Source organism: Phacochoerus africanus, chromosome 2, assembly GCF_016906955.1.
Source record: "Phacochoerus africanus isolate WHEZ1 chromosome 2, ROS_Pafr_v1, whole genome shotgun sequence".
In the NCBI taxonomy this organism is placed as follows: Eukaryota; Metazoa; Chordata; class Mammalia; order Artiodactyla; family Suidae; genus Phacochoerus; species Phacochoerus africanus.
The window spans coordinates 247,819,917-247,840,242 of record NC_062545.1 but is presented as its reverse complement, the minus strand read 5'-3'; the positions used below and the strand labels follow the sequence as shown (position 1 = coordinate 247,840,242).

The following is a 20,326-nucleotide window of genomic DNA, read 5'->3' as shown; positions in this document are numbered from 1 at the left end:
TTGCTTTAACATTTTCAGCATTTCTGTTAAACACCAAATCAAAATTCCAGTCCTTTTTGAGTTTTTTTCCTTCACCACCATTCTCTCACTGAGCCTGACTAAATGAGGTCAAGTTTGTTATCTGAAATATTCTAGAGCTTTTACAAAACTCAATGTGGTGTGTCTTCAACAGTGGGGAAGGTTGTTTCTGAAATTTGCTTCTGGTGTTAGAACTTCAAATGTTGGACACAGGGCACTGAAACTCAACTTCCCAGTATCATTGTGTTCTAGGCACAGATATTCTTTTTTTTGCCATACCTGTGTCATGGGAAAGTTCCTGAGCTGGGGATTGAACCCGAGCCACAGCAGCAACCTGGGCCGCTGCAGCGTAAAACTGTATCCTTAATGCACCACACCACAAGTTAACTCCAATGCTCTTGATATAATATTTTATTTTGAAGGTAACTAAATGATAGAGCTTTAAAGAAAACACCCCATTTCACCCTGAAATAGTGACTTTCCAAGAAATTTGTTCCATTCATTGTTACTTAGCAATGAACATATTTTATGTTGGTATTCCTTTGACATCCTGAAAACTGGAACATGGATAGAATAAATCAGACATTTGTGAAAGAATTCATTCTTCTGGGACTCTCTGGTTATCCAAAACTTGAGGTTATTCTTTTCGCTCTAATTCTCGTTATGTACCTGGTAATTCTAATTGGCAATGGTGTTCTGATCATAGCAAGCATCTTTGATTTTCGTCTTCATACCCCCATGTACTTCTTCCTGGGCAACCTCTCTTTCCTGGATATCTGCTATACATCCTCCTCTGTCCCCTCGACTTTGGTGAGCTTGATCTCAAAGAAAAGGAATATTTCGTTCTGTGGATGTGCAGTGCAGATGTTCCTTGGATTTGCCATGGGGTCAACAGAATGTTTGCTTCTTGGTGTGATGGCTTTTGACCGCTACGTGGCCATCTGTAACCCTCTGAGATACCCCATCATCATGAGCAAGGTGGTGTATGTACTGATGGCTTCTGTGTCATGGTTCTCTGGTGGAATCAACTCAATTGTGCAAACAGCTCTTGCCATGCAATTGCCTTTCTGTGAGAATAATATCATCAATCATTTCTTATGTGAGATACTGGCTGTTCTCAAGTTAGCTTGTGCTGATATTTCCCTCAATTTTTTTACCCTAACAGTGTCAAATATGGTTTTTCTGGTTCTTCCACTTCTGGTCATTTTTTTCTCCTACATGTTTATCCTCTATACCATCTTGAGAATGAGCTCAGCCACTGGGAGACGCAAAGCTTTTTCTACTTGTTCTGCACATCTGACTGTGGTGATCATATTTTATGGTACCATCTTTTTTATGTATGCCAAACCCAAGTCGCAAGATATCCTTGGACAAGATAGTTTGCAAGCTAGGGAGGCACTTATTTCTATGTTTTATGGTGTAGTGACTCCGATGCTAAATCCTATAATCTATAGCTTGAGAAATAAGGATGTAAAAGCTGCTGTAAAATACTTGCTGACTTGGAAAGCTGTTAACCAATAAGACCAAGGGGAAATGTGGGTGTTTGGTGTACAGCGACTAGACTTGGCATCTTTGGATAATTATTGACAGTCTTCTTTGGGGAAAGCAAAGTTATAGGGAGACATTTTTACTCTTTGTCTTTACTCAATTCATTTAGCTATAATCACTGAGAACAGTAGTCTGCTATAAATGCAAATTCTAATAGGTTCTGATCCCTATTTCACAAAGACAATTGCTTTAGGGTCTTTTCTTTGGTGATACCTGAAATGAGTGTGTTTAGTGCACTGCGTGGCAACACAATAAAAAATACACACATACTATTTGGAAATAGGAGGAATATACATTCTGCTCAACCCCAAAGTACCCCCCAGTGGGGAAGTTACTCATGCTTTCTAAAATTTACTTATTTGAAGAAAGAGAATAATTAACCATCACTGTCTGTGTTGTTATAAAGATTCCATAAGTTTGGCATAGTGTCAAATGCATAGTAAATCATATTTTGACCTGTGTGATTTGGTCACTAAAATCTTGCTGCCTGTCTTCTGTCTCACTTCTGTTGGAGTGTTTTCACTCTATCAAACCTCTAACTGTGAGTACTTTTTTCTATGGCTTCTGTCACAATGGACGCTACTTTCAGTTCTAGGTAAAGAGGCATGCACCAAACCCCACAGGTGAGGATTTTTAACTTATTTCCACTCTAGCTGGGATGAGCCTTATATTTCAGTCTGATCCACGTTCAATATTTTTCACACTCTGACCTGTACTACCAAGTTTTGTATGTACAAGGTTCTGCTACTTTGTCTCAGCCACTTCCTTAGTGCCTTTATTTTAACTCTACAATATGAAGTATACTAGCATATTTATATCAAACTGAATGTTTTAGTTATAAAAATTTATTAAAATTCCTCTTTCTATCCTTATATAAAAACTTGATGCAATGTTTCTTCAACATAGACAAGTTCTGGTCATGTTGATGAATGCCCAGGAAATTAACAGTTTTAAAATCTAATATGCCCTCTCAAGGAATTGCAAAATCCTAAAAGGATTGTTATAGGTATTACTTTGTGATAAATAATAGATAGTATAGAAATTCAAAAACTGTAGAAGTGTATAAAGAAGAAAATATTGTTATCACTATTACTACCACTGTAGGTGATGGCTATTAACATTTTTATTATTTTTTATTTTTATTTATTTATTTTTTGTCTTTTGTCTTTTGTCTTTTTAGAGCCACATCTGTGGCATATGGAGGTGCCCAGGCTAGGGGTCCAATCAGAGCTGTTGCTGCCAGCCTATGCCAGAGCCACAGCAACACGGGATCCAAGCCTCACCTGCAACCTACACCACAGCTTATGGCAACACCGCATCCTTAACCCACTGAGCAAGACCAGGGATCGAACCCTCAACCTCATGGTTCCTAGTCAGACTTGTTACTGCTGTGCAACAATGGAAACTCCCTATTTGTTTTATTAATTTAGAGTCATAAAATGAATAATGAGTCATTATTCATTTTAATGTTGAATTAATTTATTTTGATGCACTGTGTACACTTGAAGTTGCTACTTTGAAAGTATTTATTTATTTATTTTTAATTTTTTTTTGGTCTTTTAGGGCCACATCTGCGGCATATGGAATTTTCCAGGTTACGGGTCCAATTGGAGCTGTAGCCACCAGCCTACACCAGAGCCATAGCAATGTGGTGTCCTAGCTGTGTCTGCATCCTACACCACAGCTCACGTCAACGCTAGATCCTTAACCCACTGAGGGAGGCCAGGGATCAAACCCCTACCCTCATGGATACTAGTCAGATTTGTTAACCACTGAGCCATGATGGGAACTCCATTTTTTTAAATATATATATACAACTCATTAGGTTTCACAGAATAAATTCTAGAAAATGAAATTACTAGGGCAAGCAATATGATATTTTTTATTTCTCTTGGTAAATTATATGCCCTGCTCAATCATATTACCTGCTGTCAATGTTACTGTAAATGTTTCCCCAGACTTTTGCAGCTCTGGTCTTTGTGTGCATGTGTGTGTGTGTATATATATATATATATATATTTAACTTTTGGAAATGTTCAAATAACCATAAAAAGAGAGATATTTAATGAAACCTCATGTATCAATCACTTGTTTTAAAGAATTGACAGCTCATTGTTTCATCACCATCTATACTCATTATTTCCATTTCTCCAGATTTTTAAGTAAATAATGGATATATATGTAAAAAATTTTATTTTTGAAATAATTTCAGACTTATAGAAAAATTACAAGAATCAGCATTTTCTTTAAGTTTTTACCCAGGATCTTCACCTACTAACATCTTACCACATTTTCCTTATATACATGTGTGAGTGTATAAATCCATAAATAGAGAACTGTTTGAGAGTACAGATATTGTCTATTTACCTCTAAATATTTCACTCTGTAGCCTCCAATGCCTAAAATGTTTACTATCCATCTATCACTATATAAAACTATGAGTTCATACTGTTACATAAAATTTACTTCAACTCTAAAAGTTTTACTCTATCTTTCCCTTTTTCACATCTGTACCTTCTACCTCTAGCAGTGGGATAATTTCAGGGGAAAAGAAAATTCTGAGGAAATAAAAATCACAACGAATATAAGTCAAGAAATTACCAGAGCTCATATAAGCCTGGTGACTATCATATTTCCTTCCAGTGAGAGTAGAGAGACCATGTCTTTGGGATATGGCATATTCAATAGAGAGCCAGAAAGGTCACATCTTATTGTGGGGCTAAATTATCCCTATAATAAAGGCTATCTTAGATTTTCCTTTAAAACTGTTTTAAAAAGTCTGAAAAAGATGGAGCTAATCTGCAAGTAATTTAACTGCTTGCCTGAACAAAGTGAAACATTATAGCATTCTTTAAAGGAATATAACAAAAGTCAGTACTCAGAGAGGTAAATTTTACAATACCTGGCATCCAATAAAAAAATCAGGTTATGCAAAGAAACTGGCTAATATCACCTGGAAAAAAATTCAGTCAATAGAAAGAGACAGAGAGATGAATAGATTAAGAACATGTGGAACATATACACAATGGAATACTATTCAACCATAAAAAGAATGAAATAATGCCATTTGCAGCAACATGGATACAACTAAAGATTATCATACTAAGTGAAATAGGTCAGAAAGAAAGACAAATATATGATATCACTTATATGTGTAATCTATAGTATGGAACAAATGAACCTATCTACAAAACAGAAACAGACTCATAGACATTGAGAAAAGACTTTTGACTGCCAAAGGGGGGAGGAGGGGGAGAGTAATGGACTGGGAGTTTGGGGTTACTAGATGCAAATTATTACATTTAGAATTGATAAGCAGTAAGGTCCTACTATATAGCAAGGGAACTATATTCCATCTTCTGGGGTAGACTATGTTGAAAAGAATATTAAAAAAGAATATATATATATATATATGTATATATACATATATATATGTATGACTGAGTTACTTGCTGTACAGCAGAAATTGGCACAACATTGTAAATCAGCTGTAATTACAAAAAAGAGACTGATAAATGGCAGAGATGGACTTAGAGGACAAAGAATCTAAATAGGTTGTCATAAAATAAATATGCTAATGTTTTAAAGGAAAACAAGAATGTAATGTGATAAAAATAAAAAGAGCAAACATTTTTTCAAGAAATAAAACATGAGTACCTTAAATTTTTAATAGATGGGGTTAATATCAGAGCAGTAGCTATAGAAGTAATGATCAGTGAGCCTGAAGACAACAATAGAAAATATCCTAAATGAAAAATAAAAAGTAAAAATACTTGATACAAAGTGAACAGAGACTCAATAGGATGTGAAAAATATCAGAAAACTTAACATGCATGTATTTTTAGGGTTAGGGTTAGGTTTAGGGTTAGGGTTAGGGTTATGGAGAAGTCTCAGACGGAGAAGAAAGAGGAGCACAGAAAAAATATTTGAAGAGATAATGACTGAACATTTCCCAAATTTTATGGAAGCTGTAAATCCAAACATCCAAGAACCTTGGGATAACAAAGCAGGAATACATGAAGAAAACCTTAACAAAAAGCAGAATAATCTCATTGCTTAAAGCTATTGATACTCAAAAAAATGTAAAGCAGCTGGGGGGAAAAATACATAATAAATAAAGGAGAATAAAGATAAGAAGATAGTACAGACTTCTCATCAGAATTTATGCAAATCAGAAATCTACAGAATGATATCTTTAGAATGGTAAAAGGAAAAAAATCTATTAATCAGAATTCAGTATTTAGTAAAAATATCTTTCAAAAATTAAGGTGAAATATTTTTTCAGAAAAGAAATAAGCATATTATATCTTTTCATCCTTGTGGTTTTAATCTATCTGCATCTCTATGTGAAAGTGGATTTGGGGGAGGCAGTCTTTTACTCCAGTATGACAATCTCTGTCATTTTATTTCTATGTTTAGAATATTTAAATTTAATGTAATTATTATTTATTGCAATTTAGTTATACCTGAAATTAGTCTACCACATTTCTATTTGTCATCTATTCTTTGTTTCTTTTTTGCTCTTTTATCCTGCTTTGTTTTGGATTATTTTCATATTTTCCTAGAATTCTGTTTTATTTTCATTTTTACCTATTATCTATGCCTCTAAATTTATATTTTTTGTCAGTCATTCCAGAGGCTGAAATCTACATTTTAAATTTTTGGTTCTCTCTAGTCTAGTTTTTTTTTTCTTTTTAACATTTTATGTATAATGTTTGAAGTTTAAAATAGTTTACTGCCATTTCCTCTCTCATCTTTGATGCTCTTGTTATATTTTTACTACTATATATATATTTAGATGCCATAGTTCTCTGTTATTGCTTTTTGTTATGAAAGTGTCAAATTAATACTTATTAAGTGGAACACAGAGTGACAGATGGTGAGCTGTGGTTCAATGACAGACCTTAAGAGAAATGGAAATAAAGAATTTTATTACTTGCAGGTCCTGGCACTCATATCCAGCGTGCCTGGAGGAGCCACATAGGGAGGTCAAGGCAGAGTGTAGGCACATGTCTTTATTAGGGTCGGTGGTTGAAGTCATTGGTATTCCCAGGCTGAGACTGGATTGGTTAATTCAAAACAAGAACTGAGTTTTGTAAGGCCTAGGAGGGTCTTATCAAAGGGTCATTGAAAGGGAAGATGCTGGGAGATGGGGGGGGATTATTGATCACAAGGGCTGTTGGGGAAGCCATTCAGGAATGTAAGTTTGTTTGTGATGTTGCATGCCATTTTCTAGGGCATGCGCTTGCATGAATTGGGTAGTGTCAGTTTAAGGTCCCTGCAGGCCACTTGGCCAACAAAATGGAAACTAAGGCAACAACACTTTTGCTTTAAAGAGTGAAATATCTTTAAAGAAATTTAAAATGATGAGAAAAAAGTCTATTTTGTATACCCACATATTTTCCACTTTCAACACTCTTCATTCTTTCTTTTTTTATGAACAAAATATTTTTATTTATTTTTTTGCTACAAATTAGTGTTTATTTTAAAATAATACTTAGGAATTTATACTCATTAGACGTGTTATAGTTAGCATCCAAAGGCAAAAATGTTTCTTGAAGATTTATTATGTGTTTCATACTAAAAAGCTCCTAAATTTGCACATTGTTGGAATTATAAGATTAGAGAGTTTTTTTCTGGCTAATGATTACTATATAAAAATATTTAGGAAAATTTTAAACCAGTACAATCAGTAAGAGTTTAACTTTATATTTCATGAAGGATAGTAGTCATATTTAGCAATAGCCTCACTTAAAAAAGTATGCTCACTACAAGATTGTATTTTGTAAACATGATCAAGAATCAAGAGATTATTCCTACCAGCTAATAGTAAATACATGTATAATATTATTTAGTTTTTCAAATTAGTTGCACAACTGCTAAGTGAATATTTCTGGGTATTAGAAAAATCAGTGTTGGAATGTTTATAGTTGTTACTTCTTTCTACTGAATTGTAAAAATCATTTTAGAAGTTAGAGTACACTTTTTTCATGGAATAAGGTAGTTAGAGGGAGCAACTTTATTCGTTTTGGTGATGTTGAACCATGTTGAGAGGTTCGCAATTTGTCTTTCATGAATACTAGCGACTAGATGGTTAGCCAAGAATCCTTCTTTGCTTGGATTGTCACTTGGAAGTAGTGTATACCTCATTGGTTATTTTGCAAAAAGAAATGAGAAAAGAAGCACCCTTCATCCTTTTGTGCTGGTTTGTGCTTTCATTTGATATCATCTCCTTCCACTGGAAACCTACCTTGGAGGATGGAGCAAGATGGCAGTGGAGTAAGAGGTCATGCACACCTTATCCCACAAACACATCAAAAAACACATCTACATGTAAAACTGCTCACACAGAACATCAACTGAATGCTAGCAGAAGAACTTAAAACTCCAAAAAGGGTGAGAAACTCTTGACATAACCAGGTAGAACAAAAGAAAAAAAGAGAGAGAAAAAGGATCAAGATGGGACTAGCATTCCTGAGAGGGACCCATGAAGGAGAAAAGGAACCTACCTCCTGGAAATCCACCTAACTGACGAAAGATCAGTTGAGTTGGTTGTGAGCTCAAAGTCACCAAGAAAAATGCAGCAACTGGACTGAGAATAGCAAGGCAGGTTGAGAGCCTCACAGACCATCTGAACCATGGGCCCAGACACCACAGCCTGAGACACTCGGGTGGGGGCTGGGAACTGAGACTCAGGCTGCTATTGAAAGCCCAATGACCAGGCACTGACTGCTGGCCCTACCCCTTGCCTTCTACCTGAAAACACACTGAGCATCCTGGGAACAACAGCCTTCTCACACTGAAGAAAGAAACAGCAAATATTCAAACTCCTACACCAAAAATAAATAATAACCCACCCAAAAATACAAAGGGGTATTTTTGCATAGAAGTAGCCTTAGAAGTCTACAGTTTGGCTTCCCCAAACTCACAGAAAAACACAAACAAGATGAAGAAGCACAGAAACCATTCCCAATTAAAGGAACAGGAGAATTCACCTAAAGCAGTCAAAAATGAAACAGACCACTTCAGTCTGACAGACATTGAGTTTGAAAGGGAGGTACTGAGAATATTGAAGGAATTAAGAGAGGATTTGAACAGTAATGCAGATTTCTTTAGAAAAGAACTAGAAAATATAAGGAAAAGCCAAGAAAAACTAGAAAATTCATTTGCAGAGGTGCAAACTGAGCTTAAGGAAATAAAGAGCAGAATGAATAATGCAGAGGAACAAATTAGTGAAATGGAAGATAAAATAATAGGAATCATCCAATCAGGACAGCTGACAGAAAACCAAATGAGAAAATATGAAAGCAATATAAGAGACTTATGGGATAATATAAAGTGGGCCAATCTATGCATAATCAGAATTCCAGAAGGAAAAGAAAAAGAAAAGGGGATTGAAAATATATTTGAAGAACTTATGGCTGAAAACTTTCCAAATCTAAAGGATGTTGATATCAAGATATGTGGAGCACAGAGGGCTCCAAACAAACTGAACCCAAACAGGCCCACACCAAGACATATTATAATAAAAATGGCAAAAGTTAAAGATAAAGAGAGGATTCTAAAGGCAGCAAGAGAAAAGCAAAGCATTAATTATAGGGGAACCCCCATAAGTCTATCAACTGATTTCTTCACAGAAACACTACAGGCCAGAAGGGAGTGGCAATATATATTTAAAGTGCTGAAAGGAAAATATTTGCAACCTAGAATATTCTATCCAGCAAGAATATCATTTAAAATAGAAGGGGAGAAGTTCCTGTCGTGGCTCAGTGGTTGACGAATCTGACTAGGGGCCATGAGGTTGTGGGTTCAATCCCTGGCCTTGCTCAATGGGTTGAGGATTCGGCATTGCCATGAGCTGTGGTGTAGGTTGCAGACTTGGCTCGTATCCCACATTGCTGTGGCTGCTACGGCTCTGATTAGACCCTTAGCCTGGGAACCTCCATATAACATGGGTGCGGCCCTAGGAAAGGCAAAAAAAAAAAAAAAATAGAAGGGGAAATAAAGAATTTCTCCAACAAACAAAAGCTAAAAGAGTACAGCAATACTAAACCCATTCTGAAAGAAATACTGAAAGGGCTTCTCCAAATAAAAAAAACAGAGAAAAAAAGAGACAAAGAAGAATTAGGATGGAAGAAAACACAATTGGAAAGCAATCACTTAAATAAGCCAGTATACAGATCTAAACATGAAGATGTTAAAAAAAAAGACGTCAAAATCATACAATGTGGGGAAGGAAATTAAGAAAATATAGATTCTTTTTTTATTTTAATGATGGGTTTGAGATTATATGATTATCAGGAAAAAGCAAGCATATATAGCAAGGGCTTAATGTGATTAAAGAGCAGGGCAACCACAGATCAAAACTGATCTTTACATTCACAAAAACTGAAAAGTACTCAAACATAAAATAAATGGAAATCATCCAACCAAAAAATGAAAAGAAGAAAAGAGAAACAAAATCAACTGGAAAACAAGGTTTAAAATGGCAATAAATACATATCTATCAATAATTACATTAAATGTCAATTGACTAAATGCTCCAATAGAAAGACACAAAGTGGCAGATTGGATAAAAAAGCAAAAACCTTTAATCTTCTGCCTACAAGAAACTCACCTTAGAGCAAAGGATACATATAGATTGAAAGTGAGGGGATGGGAAAAGATATTTCATGCCAATGGACAAGATGGGAAAGCAGGAATGTGTAATACTCATATCAGATAAAATAGACTTTAAAACAAAGGCCATAAAGAAAGACAAAGAAGGACATTATTTAATGGTTAAAGGATCCATTCAAGAAGAGGATATATTACAATCATCAATATATATGCCCCTAATATAGCAGCACCCAGATACGTCCCCAAAATACTAACAGACATAAAAGGAGAAATTGCTGGGAATACAATTATAGTGAGATTTTAACACCCCACTCAAAAAAATGGACAGATCCTCTATACAGAAAATCTATATGGCAACAGAGATCCTAAAGGACACAACTTAGAATTAATTGACTTTTTCAAGACATTACCTCCAAAAAAATCAGAATATACATTCTTCTCAAGTGCTCTTGGAACATAATCAAGAATTGATCACATACTAGGGCACAAAGCTAACCTCAACAAATTTAAGAATATAGAAGTTACTTCAAGTATCTTCTCTGACCACAATGGCATGAAACTAGAAATCAACCATGGGAAAAGAAATGAAATAAAACCGACTCCATGGAGATGAAACAACATGCTACTAAAAAACCACTGGGTCAATGAGGAAATCAAGAAGGAAATTAAAAAATACCTCAAGACAAATGACAATGAAGACACAACCACTCAAAATCTATGCAAAGCTGCAAAAGCAGTGCTCAGAGGGAAATTCATGGCAATAGAGGCCTTCCTCAATAAAGAATAAAAATCTCAAATTGACAACTTAACCCACTACCTAAATGAATTAGAAAAAGAACAAACAAAAGCTAAAATCAGCATAAGGAAGGAAATCATAAAGATCAAAGAGGAAATCAATAAAATAGATACTGAAAAGACAATAGAAGAAATCAATAAATCCAAGAGCTGGTTCTTTGAAAAGGTAAACAAAATTGACAAACCTTTGGCTAGACTCACCAAGAAGAGGAGAGAAAAAACTCAAATATACAAAATAAGAAGTGAAAAAGGAGAAGTCACAAAAGATACTACAGAAATACAAAAAACCATAAGAGAATACTATCAACAATTATATGCCAACAAATTTGACAATCTGGAAGAAATGGACAACTTTCTAGAGACTTACAGCCTGCCCAAACTGAATCAAGAAGAAATAGATCAACTGAACAGACTGTCACCAGAAATGAAATTGACTATGTCATAAAAACACACCCTACAAATAAAAGTCCAGATGGCTTCACAGACGAATTCTACCAAACAAGAGGAACTCATACCCATCCTCCTTAAACTTTTTAAAATGTTGAAGAAGAAGGAACACTCCCAAAGACATTCTATGATGCCACCATCACCATAATTCCAAAACCAAACAAAAAAGACCACCAAAAAAGAAAACTATAGGCCGATATCTTTAATGAATAGAGACGCAAAAATTCTCAACAAAATTTTAGCCAACCAAATCCAACAACATATCAAAAAGATCATACACCACGACCAGGTGGGATTCATCCCAGGTTCACAAGGTCAGTTCAAAATATGCAAGTCAATCAACATCATACACCACATTAACAAAAGAAAAACCAAAAACCACATGATCATCTCAATAGATGCAGAGAAAGCATTTGACAAAGCCCAGCATCCATTCATGATAAAAACTCTTACCAAAGTGCATATAGAGGGAACATACCACAACATAATGAAAGCCATTTATGACAAACCCACAACAAATATAATACTTAATGGAGAAAAGCTGAAAGCCTTCCCACTAAAATCTGGAACAAAACAAGGATGTCCACTCTCACCACTGTTATTCAACATAGTACTGGAGGTCCTAGCCACAGGAATCAGACAATCAAAAGAAATAAAAAGCATCCAAATAGGAAGAGAAGAGGTAAAGCTGTCATTGTATGCAAATGACATGATAATATATATAGAAAACCCTAAGGACTCAACCCCAAAACTACTTGAACTGATCATCAAATTCAGCAAAGTAGCAGGATATATGATTAACATTCAGAAATCAGTCACATTTCTGTGTACTAACAATGAAATATTAGAAAATGAAAACAGAAATACAATACCTATAAAATTGCACCCCCATAAATCAAATACCTGGGAATACACCTGACCAAGGTGGTAAAAGACTTATATGCTAAAAACTACAAAACATTAATCAAGGAAATTAAAGAAAATGTAAAGAAATGGGAAGGTATCCCATACTCAGGGGATGGAAAAGTTAATATTGTAAAAATGGCCATAGCAATCGACAGATTGACAATCCCTATCAAATTACCCATGGCATTTTTCACAGAACTAGAACAAACTACCCAAAACTTTATATGGAACTGCAAAAGATCCAGAATTGCCAAAGCAATTCTGAGGAACAGGAAACTAAGCAGGAGGCATAACTCTCCCAGACTTCAGGCAATATTACAAAGCCACAGTCATCAAGTCAGTGTGCTAATGGTACCAAAACAGACAGAAAGACCATGAACAGAATAGAGAATCCAGAAATAAACCCAGACACCTATGGTCAATTAATCTTTGACAAAGGAGACAAGAACATAAAATGGGAAAGAGTCTTTTCAGCAAGTGGTGCTGGGAAGCTTAGACAGCTACATTCAAATCAGTAAAACTAAAACACATCCTCACACCATGCACAAAAACAAACTCACAATGGCTTAAAGTCTCAAATATAAGACAAGACAGCATCAAACTCCTGGAAGAGAACATAGGCAAAACATTCTCTAACATCAACCTTATAAATGTTTTCTCAGGTCAGTCTCCCAAAGCAACAAAAATAAAAGCAAAAATAAACCAATGTGACCTAATCAAACTGACAAGGCTTTGCACAGCAAAGGAAACCCAAAAGAAAACAAAAAGACAACTCACAGAATGGGAGAAATAGTTTCAAATGATGCAGCTGACAAAGGCTTCATCTCTAGAATATACAAGCAACTTATACAACTCAACAGCAAAAAAAGCCAACAACCCAATGGAAAAATGGGCAAAAGGCCTGAATAGACATTTCTCCAAAGATGTACAATGGCCAACAAGACATGAAAAAATGCTCAACATCCATGATTATAAGAGAAATGAAAACCAAAACTACCATGAGATACCACCTCACATCAGTCAGAATGGTCATCATTAAGAAGTCCACAAATAACAAGTGCTGGAAGGGGTGTGGAGAAAAGGGAACCCTCTTGCACTGTTGGTGGGAATGTAAGCTGGTACAACCACTATGGAGAACAGTATAGAAGTATCTTAGAAATCTATACATAGAATTACACTATGATCCAGAAATCCCACTCTTGGGCATATATCTGGACAAAACTTTCCTTAAAAAAAGACACATGCACCCATATGTTCACTGCAGCTCTATTCACAATAGCCAAGACATGGAAACAACCCAAATGTCCATCGACAGATGATTGGATTAGGAAGATGTGTTATATATACACAATGGAATACTACTCAGCCATAAAAAAGAATGACATAATGCTATTTGCAGCAACATGGATGGAACTAGAGACTCATCCTGAGTGAAGTAAGTCAGAAAGAGAAAGACAATACCATATGATATCACTTATATCTGGAATCTAATACATGGTACAAATGAACGTTTCCACACAAAAGAAAATCATGGACTTGTAGAATAGACTTGTGGTTGGCAAGGGGGAGAGGAAGGAACTGGGGTGGTTGGGGAGCTTGGGGTTAATAGATGCAGACTATTGCCTTTGGAATGGATTAGCAATGAGATCCTGCTGTGTAGCACTGGGAACTCTGTCTAGTCTCTTCTGATGGGACATGTAATGTGAGAAAATAGAATGTGTACATGTATGTGTAGCTAGGTCACCATGCTGTACAGTAGAAAAACAATTGTATTGGGGAAATAACTATTAAAAATAATAGTAATAACAACAAAAAAGAAAACCTACTTTGTTAAGTATAGTTCTGCTAATGGTAATTCCCTTCAGCTTTTGTCCAGAAAATTCCTTTATTCACTTTCATTTTAAGACTATTTTTGCTATACATAGAAGTTGGTTAAAATATTTAATTTTCTTTCAGCACATTAGAGATACTGTTGCATTCGATCTGGGTGGCATTGCTTCTGGTGTGATATATGCCATCATATTATCTTTAACACTCTAGATGTAATATTTTCCTTATTTGGGTAATTTAATCATTTTCTTCTTAGTACTGATTTTCAGCGACTTAACCATGATGTGATATAGCTATTTGTATGTACGTGTGTGTGTGTGTGTGTGTGTGTGTGTGTGTGTGGTGTTTATACTGTGTGTGGTTTGTTAAGATTCTTAGATCTACGGGTTTCTTCAAATTTGGAAAAATTTTGGCCATTAATTCTTTTCACTCTTTTGCATTCTCCTTCTTTCTCTTCTACTGAGATACCAATTATATGTATGTTGAACTCCTTGATATTTCCAATGTGTCACTGAAGCTCTGTATGTTATTTTTTTCAGTCTTTTTCTCCTTATGCTTCATTTTAAATTGTTCTTTTGATATGTCTTCAAGTTTACTTATATTTTCTTCTGCACTCTATGTCATTCATCTCACATAATAACATTTTTTTGTTTTAAAAATTGTCTATTCCACTTTCAGAAGTTATTTAAAAATAACTTTTATCTTATTAGGCTTTTTCTTTTCTGTAATTTATAATAACTTATCTACGAATTTCATCATTTCTATCATTTCCCAAACTGTTTCTATTTGAATTAATGACATTTTTTTTTTCCTGGTTATGGGACAGATTATCCTGACTTTTTGCATTTTGTGTTATTTAGGGTTGTATGCTAGTCATTATGTCATTGAGTGCTGGACCTTGGGGTCCCTATTAAGGTGTTTTGGATATATTCTGGCAGGTGGTTATTTGCAGATTTCTTTGACACCTGTGTAGCAAGTTTTAAATCTTTATGAAGGTATATCTAGAGTTGCATTTACCCTAGACAAATGGATGTGATTTACTTTAGACTGTTAATAATTCTTCCCCCTGAAGAGACATTAGACAATACCTCGATAAAGTTTTGGTGGTCACAGCTTGTGATAGGGGGAGCACTGCAACTGAAATTCATTGAGTCGAAACCAGGAATGTTGTTAAACATCCTAGAATGCACAGGACAGACCTCTACAGAAAAGAATTACTCAACCCAAAGTGTCAATAATCCTGCACTTGAGAATCCGTTATCCTAGAACTAGTTTAACTGTACTGCCAAATGACAATTCACAAGTCTCTATTAAAGGCGCTGGATGTTTAATGAAGATGTTTTTCTCTAGTTGCTTGGGACTCATATGTCTCTTAAACCTTTGCGGGCTTCGGAAATGACTTTCTTTATAATGCCCCATTAGTTCTTCTTTGCTTGAACTCATGTTATTTCACTGTTCTGCATGTGTGCTTTAGTGTTCAGTGACCAATTTAATGGAATCTCTCTGATGGTATCTGGAGCTATTTCTTTCCTTTTCTTTTTAATCTCCAGAACTTTTCCCTATAAACCAGTAACTCCAGCCCCTTGAACTCTTTTCAACCTCACTCACTTTAGTGAGACCACTGTGATCTGTTTGAGATCCTCCTCCATAAACCAGAATCTAATACATAATCATTATTTTCCTCTGATTCTAGTCTCTTTTTTCCAGGGATCACAGTCCTGCCTTTCTTGTTCAATCTAAAACTTGTTCTTTTGTCTATCTTGCCCAACTTTATTGTCAGAAGTAGATGTTCCCTCCTAGCTCTTCTAGTTGTATTATTTTTCATTTTGTCAGAACATATAATATTCATATATTATTCTGGCATCCAAATTCTCACCTATATTTTATTCTTGGATCTGTAATTAAGTATATTAAATACACACTGCTTATCCTTTTGCCCCAATTTTCCCCATTCATCTTTTGTTTGAATGGAGATTATCTTCTCATTAACTCTTAAAGAGAATTGTGAGTACAGCATTCCTTGGACCTTACATATGTAAGACTGTTTTTCAATAGCATTGATATTTGAAGGACAGCTTGACTAGATAGATATTTCCTGGTATGCATTTTCTTTCTTGAGTGTTTTGAAAATACAACTCCACTGTCTGACCTTTTTCAGACATCTTATGTTGAACTAATTCTTTTGCCCTTAAAAGATACTGACCATCATGTTTTAAAGATTTTTAAATTTTTTTATAATTATTATTATTGTTTTTGCTTTTTAGGGCCACACCTATGGCATAAGGAAATTCCCAGGCTAGAGGTTTAATCGACGCTATAGCTGCCAGCCTACACCACCGCCACAGCAATGTGGAATCTGAGCCATGTTTGTGGCCTACACCAGAGCTCACAACAATCCTCTTCCTCAATCCACTGAACAAGGCCAGGGATCAAACCCAGATCCTCACAGATACTAGTTGGGCTTATTACTGCTGAGCCACAATGGGAACTTCCTAAAGATTTTTAGATTTTTGAATATACCTTTGAACTCCAGTAGCTTTACTGAGATAATGGGCCAGAACTGATTACGCTGAGCTTATTTTTCTGGTTACCTGGTAGACGCTTTCAGTAATTTATTTACAAAAAGTTTTTCTGGACTTCTATTTTAAATATCAATTCTATTTTGTTGTTTTATTTCTATTTAAAGACTCAAATTTTATTTGTAAAAGAAGTAATATTTCTTCTTTGCCTGTGTATTATTTGATACCTTTTCTTTATCTTACTTTCATTTTGTTGATTGTTTCCCTGTCCTCAATGCCTTTGTTAAATTTCATTCTAATCTATTTTATCTTGGCTGCATTTATTTCAGTCATTATTTCTGAGATGACTTTGTTTTTACTTATTTCCTTAATTCAGTCAGTTTTCTTTTCGTTTTTTCCTGATATATTATTTGATCAATTTCTTTTTAATTTTTGAGTTTCTAATTCAAATATTTTTTAACTCCCTCAAATATGTGTTTGATTTGCATTGATTTGTACTGTTGTTTTACAGTTTTAATTTGCTGCTTTTTTTTTGTGAATGAGGGGTAGAATTTTCCATCAGCAGAGGCATTTTGTTTCCCATTTTCTATTTCATTTTATAATAGCTTTGAATATAGTCTACTTGTTCATTTCATAATTTGGAGTAGTTTATAAGATTTGTAGGTCAAGAGTGCCCTCATGTGTCTGTATTCTGAAGTTGAATTTCCTTAACGTGATTGCTTTGTCTTCTTCATCTGCTCCCCTTCTGCAGATATAGAGGGAACCTTAAAATGGCATTAGTTTATTAAAGCCGCTTTGACCCTTTATCCTGAGCGCTTTATGGTATTCTTCTTTTTTTTCTCTTATATCTTATCTAAGTAAGAAGGAGTTGTAGGCCCTCTGGCATTTTAGAATGTTTTTATTTGTCATGACCCAAAATTTCCTTTTTGCTTATTTGCTCTTTTATTTTTAAATCTCCAGAGGTGCCTTTCCCTTTGTTTTTGTTTATTTTTACCAGAAAGCTGTAACTTTAAAAGACAGTCACTTCAACTCATATAATTTTTTTGGTCCCACTTGTATTCAGTGCACTGTTTTGATTTAAGTTCTGTCTTTAACTTGCTACTCATTTTCCCCTTCTCTTTTCCATGCCAGTCTTTGCTGTGTGAAAATATTCTGTGGGAGCATGAGAGATACTAGGATTTGTGCTAAATTTTGCACTTAGAGATACTTGAAATCTGGGCATTTTCTGTCTTCTGGTTGTGTGAATTTGCATAGTTTTATTTTTTCTCCTGTTGTTCTGTATTGTTTTTCGAGGTTACATAAGGAGATGGGAATTTAAACAGCTGCCATTGTCATTCGTTAGCCATAAGTTTATATGCATTTTAACTGATTAAAATAATATTTCATCTCTGAATTTATTAGTATTTAATTTCCTGAGTGAAATAACTGGTATTTTCATGTGTTCATTTTATACTCTCTATCTTAGTTTGTGATTTTTTTTATTGTTTGATTATCCATTTTCTACTTGAGTTTCAATTGGAAATTGTGCAAAGTAGGTGAATTGGAAATTCCTTTTGTTTTCATAAGAATTCTTTATATATTAGATTATCATCATTACCTCATATATATTGCAGTTTTTTGATATTTTAGTATCTTTAATATGTTTTAATATTCTATGTTTACTAGGCTGATTATTTTTCATGATAATTTCTAAGCAATTTTTATTTATAGATAAGCTATTAGTCTTATATATTTTCAGGTAACTAATTGAACTGTTAACTACTTATAATAGGCTTTTTGGTTGATTCTCTTAGAGTTTCTTTTTAAAAAAATGTCGATTAGTACTGATAAATTTCTCTTCTATTCTTCTATTTATACTCTTAAGTTTGTATTTCATGTATTTGTATAAATTGAATTATCCATAGTAATTAATGTTAAATATGGTTTTAGAAGCTACCCTTATCTTGGCTCTGACTTTCACAGGAATGATTCATGTGTTGTTATATGGAGTGTAAGATGACCATTTATTCAAAAATATTTTTTTCAAAAATATATTTATTATTATAAAAATCACCCATTACAACAGGATTTTCAAGTTAATTAGTGTATTCATAACATTAAAAACATTTTTATAACTTTTTTCATTTTTAAAATTACTCTGTATGATTTTTACCACTTCTATGATTTGCAATTTAATGTATTTTTTCTCTTTATTCTTAAATGGGCTAACTAAAGATTTATATACTTAATATTTTTTCGTGAATTCATATATATGAAGTGATATTAGTTATTATTTATTTATTTAGGTACTATGTGTTTCTTGTAAACTGTAATTCTCATGAAAACACCAGATTTTTGAATCCTGTACTATGTTAAATCCCTTGGTTCTTCAACCGTCTTGAAAATATGTTAGTAATTTAAATAAATATTTGTCAATTGAACCAAATGAAGGTATTAAGAAAGCAGAAAAATTAACCCAGTTGAATTCAAGTTGTGCGATTTTTGGCAAGGATAACACAGAACTTCTTAGCCCTTATTTCTGAAGAAATGAAAAAAAAAACTGAATCGAGTGCCAAGTTTAAAATAGAAAATTTTACTTTTATTAATTTCTTCCTTAGTTTTATTTTTACGTATATTTTTTCCTTAAAATTATTATTTAGCTTCTGTGTTTTTTTTTATACCTTTTAATAATTAACCTATTTAAAACCACCAGTACAAGGAAGAGATATCTTCAAGTTAAATTTCATGACAGTCCGGGATATTTATTCCCGAAGATGTTGAAGAGAGGGAAGTATATAATGTCCACCTGGATTTGTCCTTCAGCATTTCTTCACCTCTATAAATAGAATATATAGGAGATAATTTACAATGATCTTTATGGTGACTGATGATCCTTAAGAGTTGAGGTGAGCATGAATGTGTTCGTTATAAGTTGTTTTTCATATGGGTTAAACAATGTGTGTTCCTGTACTCTCAAGAAAGGATAAATACAAAGATTCAGAAATATAACCTAATACAAAAACCTCTTGAAGAAGCTGGATTCCAGGGTTTTTTCAGCAGAGCTGTTAGTGAAGTTGAGAGGAAAATGTTGATTCAAGTATGTTCCTTTTATTGTGAGAGATAAAATCACTTAATATTTAAGTGAATGGTTCTGAAGTCAAATTTCTTGGATCACAATTCTACCACATACCTGATTTGTGAATAGCATAAGCCATTTAACCTCTCTTTACTCAGATTGCTTGTTTGGAAAGGCGGTCTGATGTACTGGGATAACACCAATAACTACTGATATCAACTCATAATGTTACTGTTTGTATTAAAGTACTACATGTAAGGAACTTAGGAGAATGTCTAGAACACAGTAATAATTCAACAAATGTTACAAATTTTTATTATTATAGTTATTACTTTTATTATTATTACTCAGTTCAGGTACCTTGTTGCATGAGAATGCTTATTGTTATTTCTTTATGATACTAAAATCTTGTAAGTAAGTCATTACATCTTGGAAATTCTTTCTAGCCCTCATTTCTTTGGCATTCAAAGTGTTACTTTTTTTTCCCTATTTAAGTAAATTTTCACACTATATAGTTCTCTTTATCATTACAATGCAATTATTTGTAGTGGGGCCATATTGCTGCAGAGTGAAGCTACTCTGTTCTGAT

The 20,326-nt window shown here is 34.1% G+C and overlaps 1 protein-coding gene across 1 annotated transcript; it reads left to right on the top strand.

Moving 5' to 3' along the window:
- The first annotated feature begins 567 nt into the window (after positions 1 to 567).
- On the top strand, positions 568 to 1,539 carry LOC125121319 (olfactory receptor 13C4). Its single transcript, XM_047769569.1, has one exon. It carries the CDS (start codon positions 583 to 585, stop codon positions 1,537 to 1,539), a length of 957 nt encoding a protein of 318 aa, XP_047625525.1. The 5' UTR covers positions 568 to 582.
- Positions 1,540 to 20,326: the final 18,787 nt, after the last annotated feature.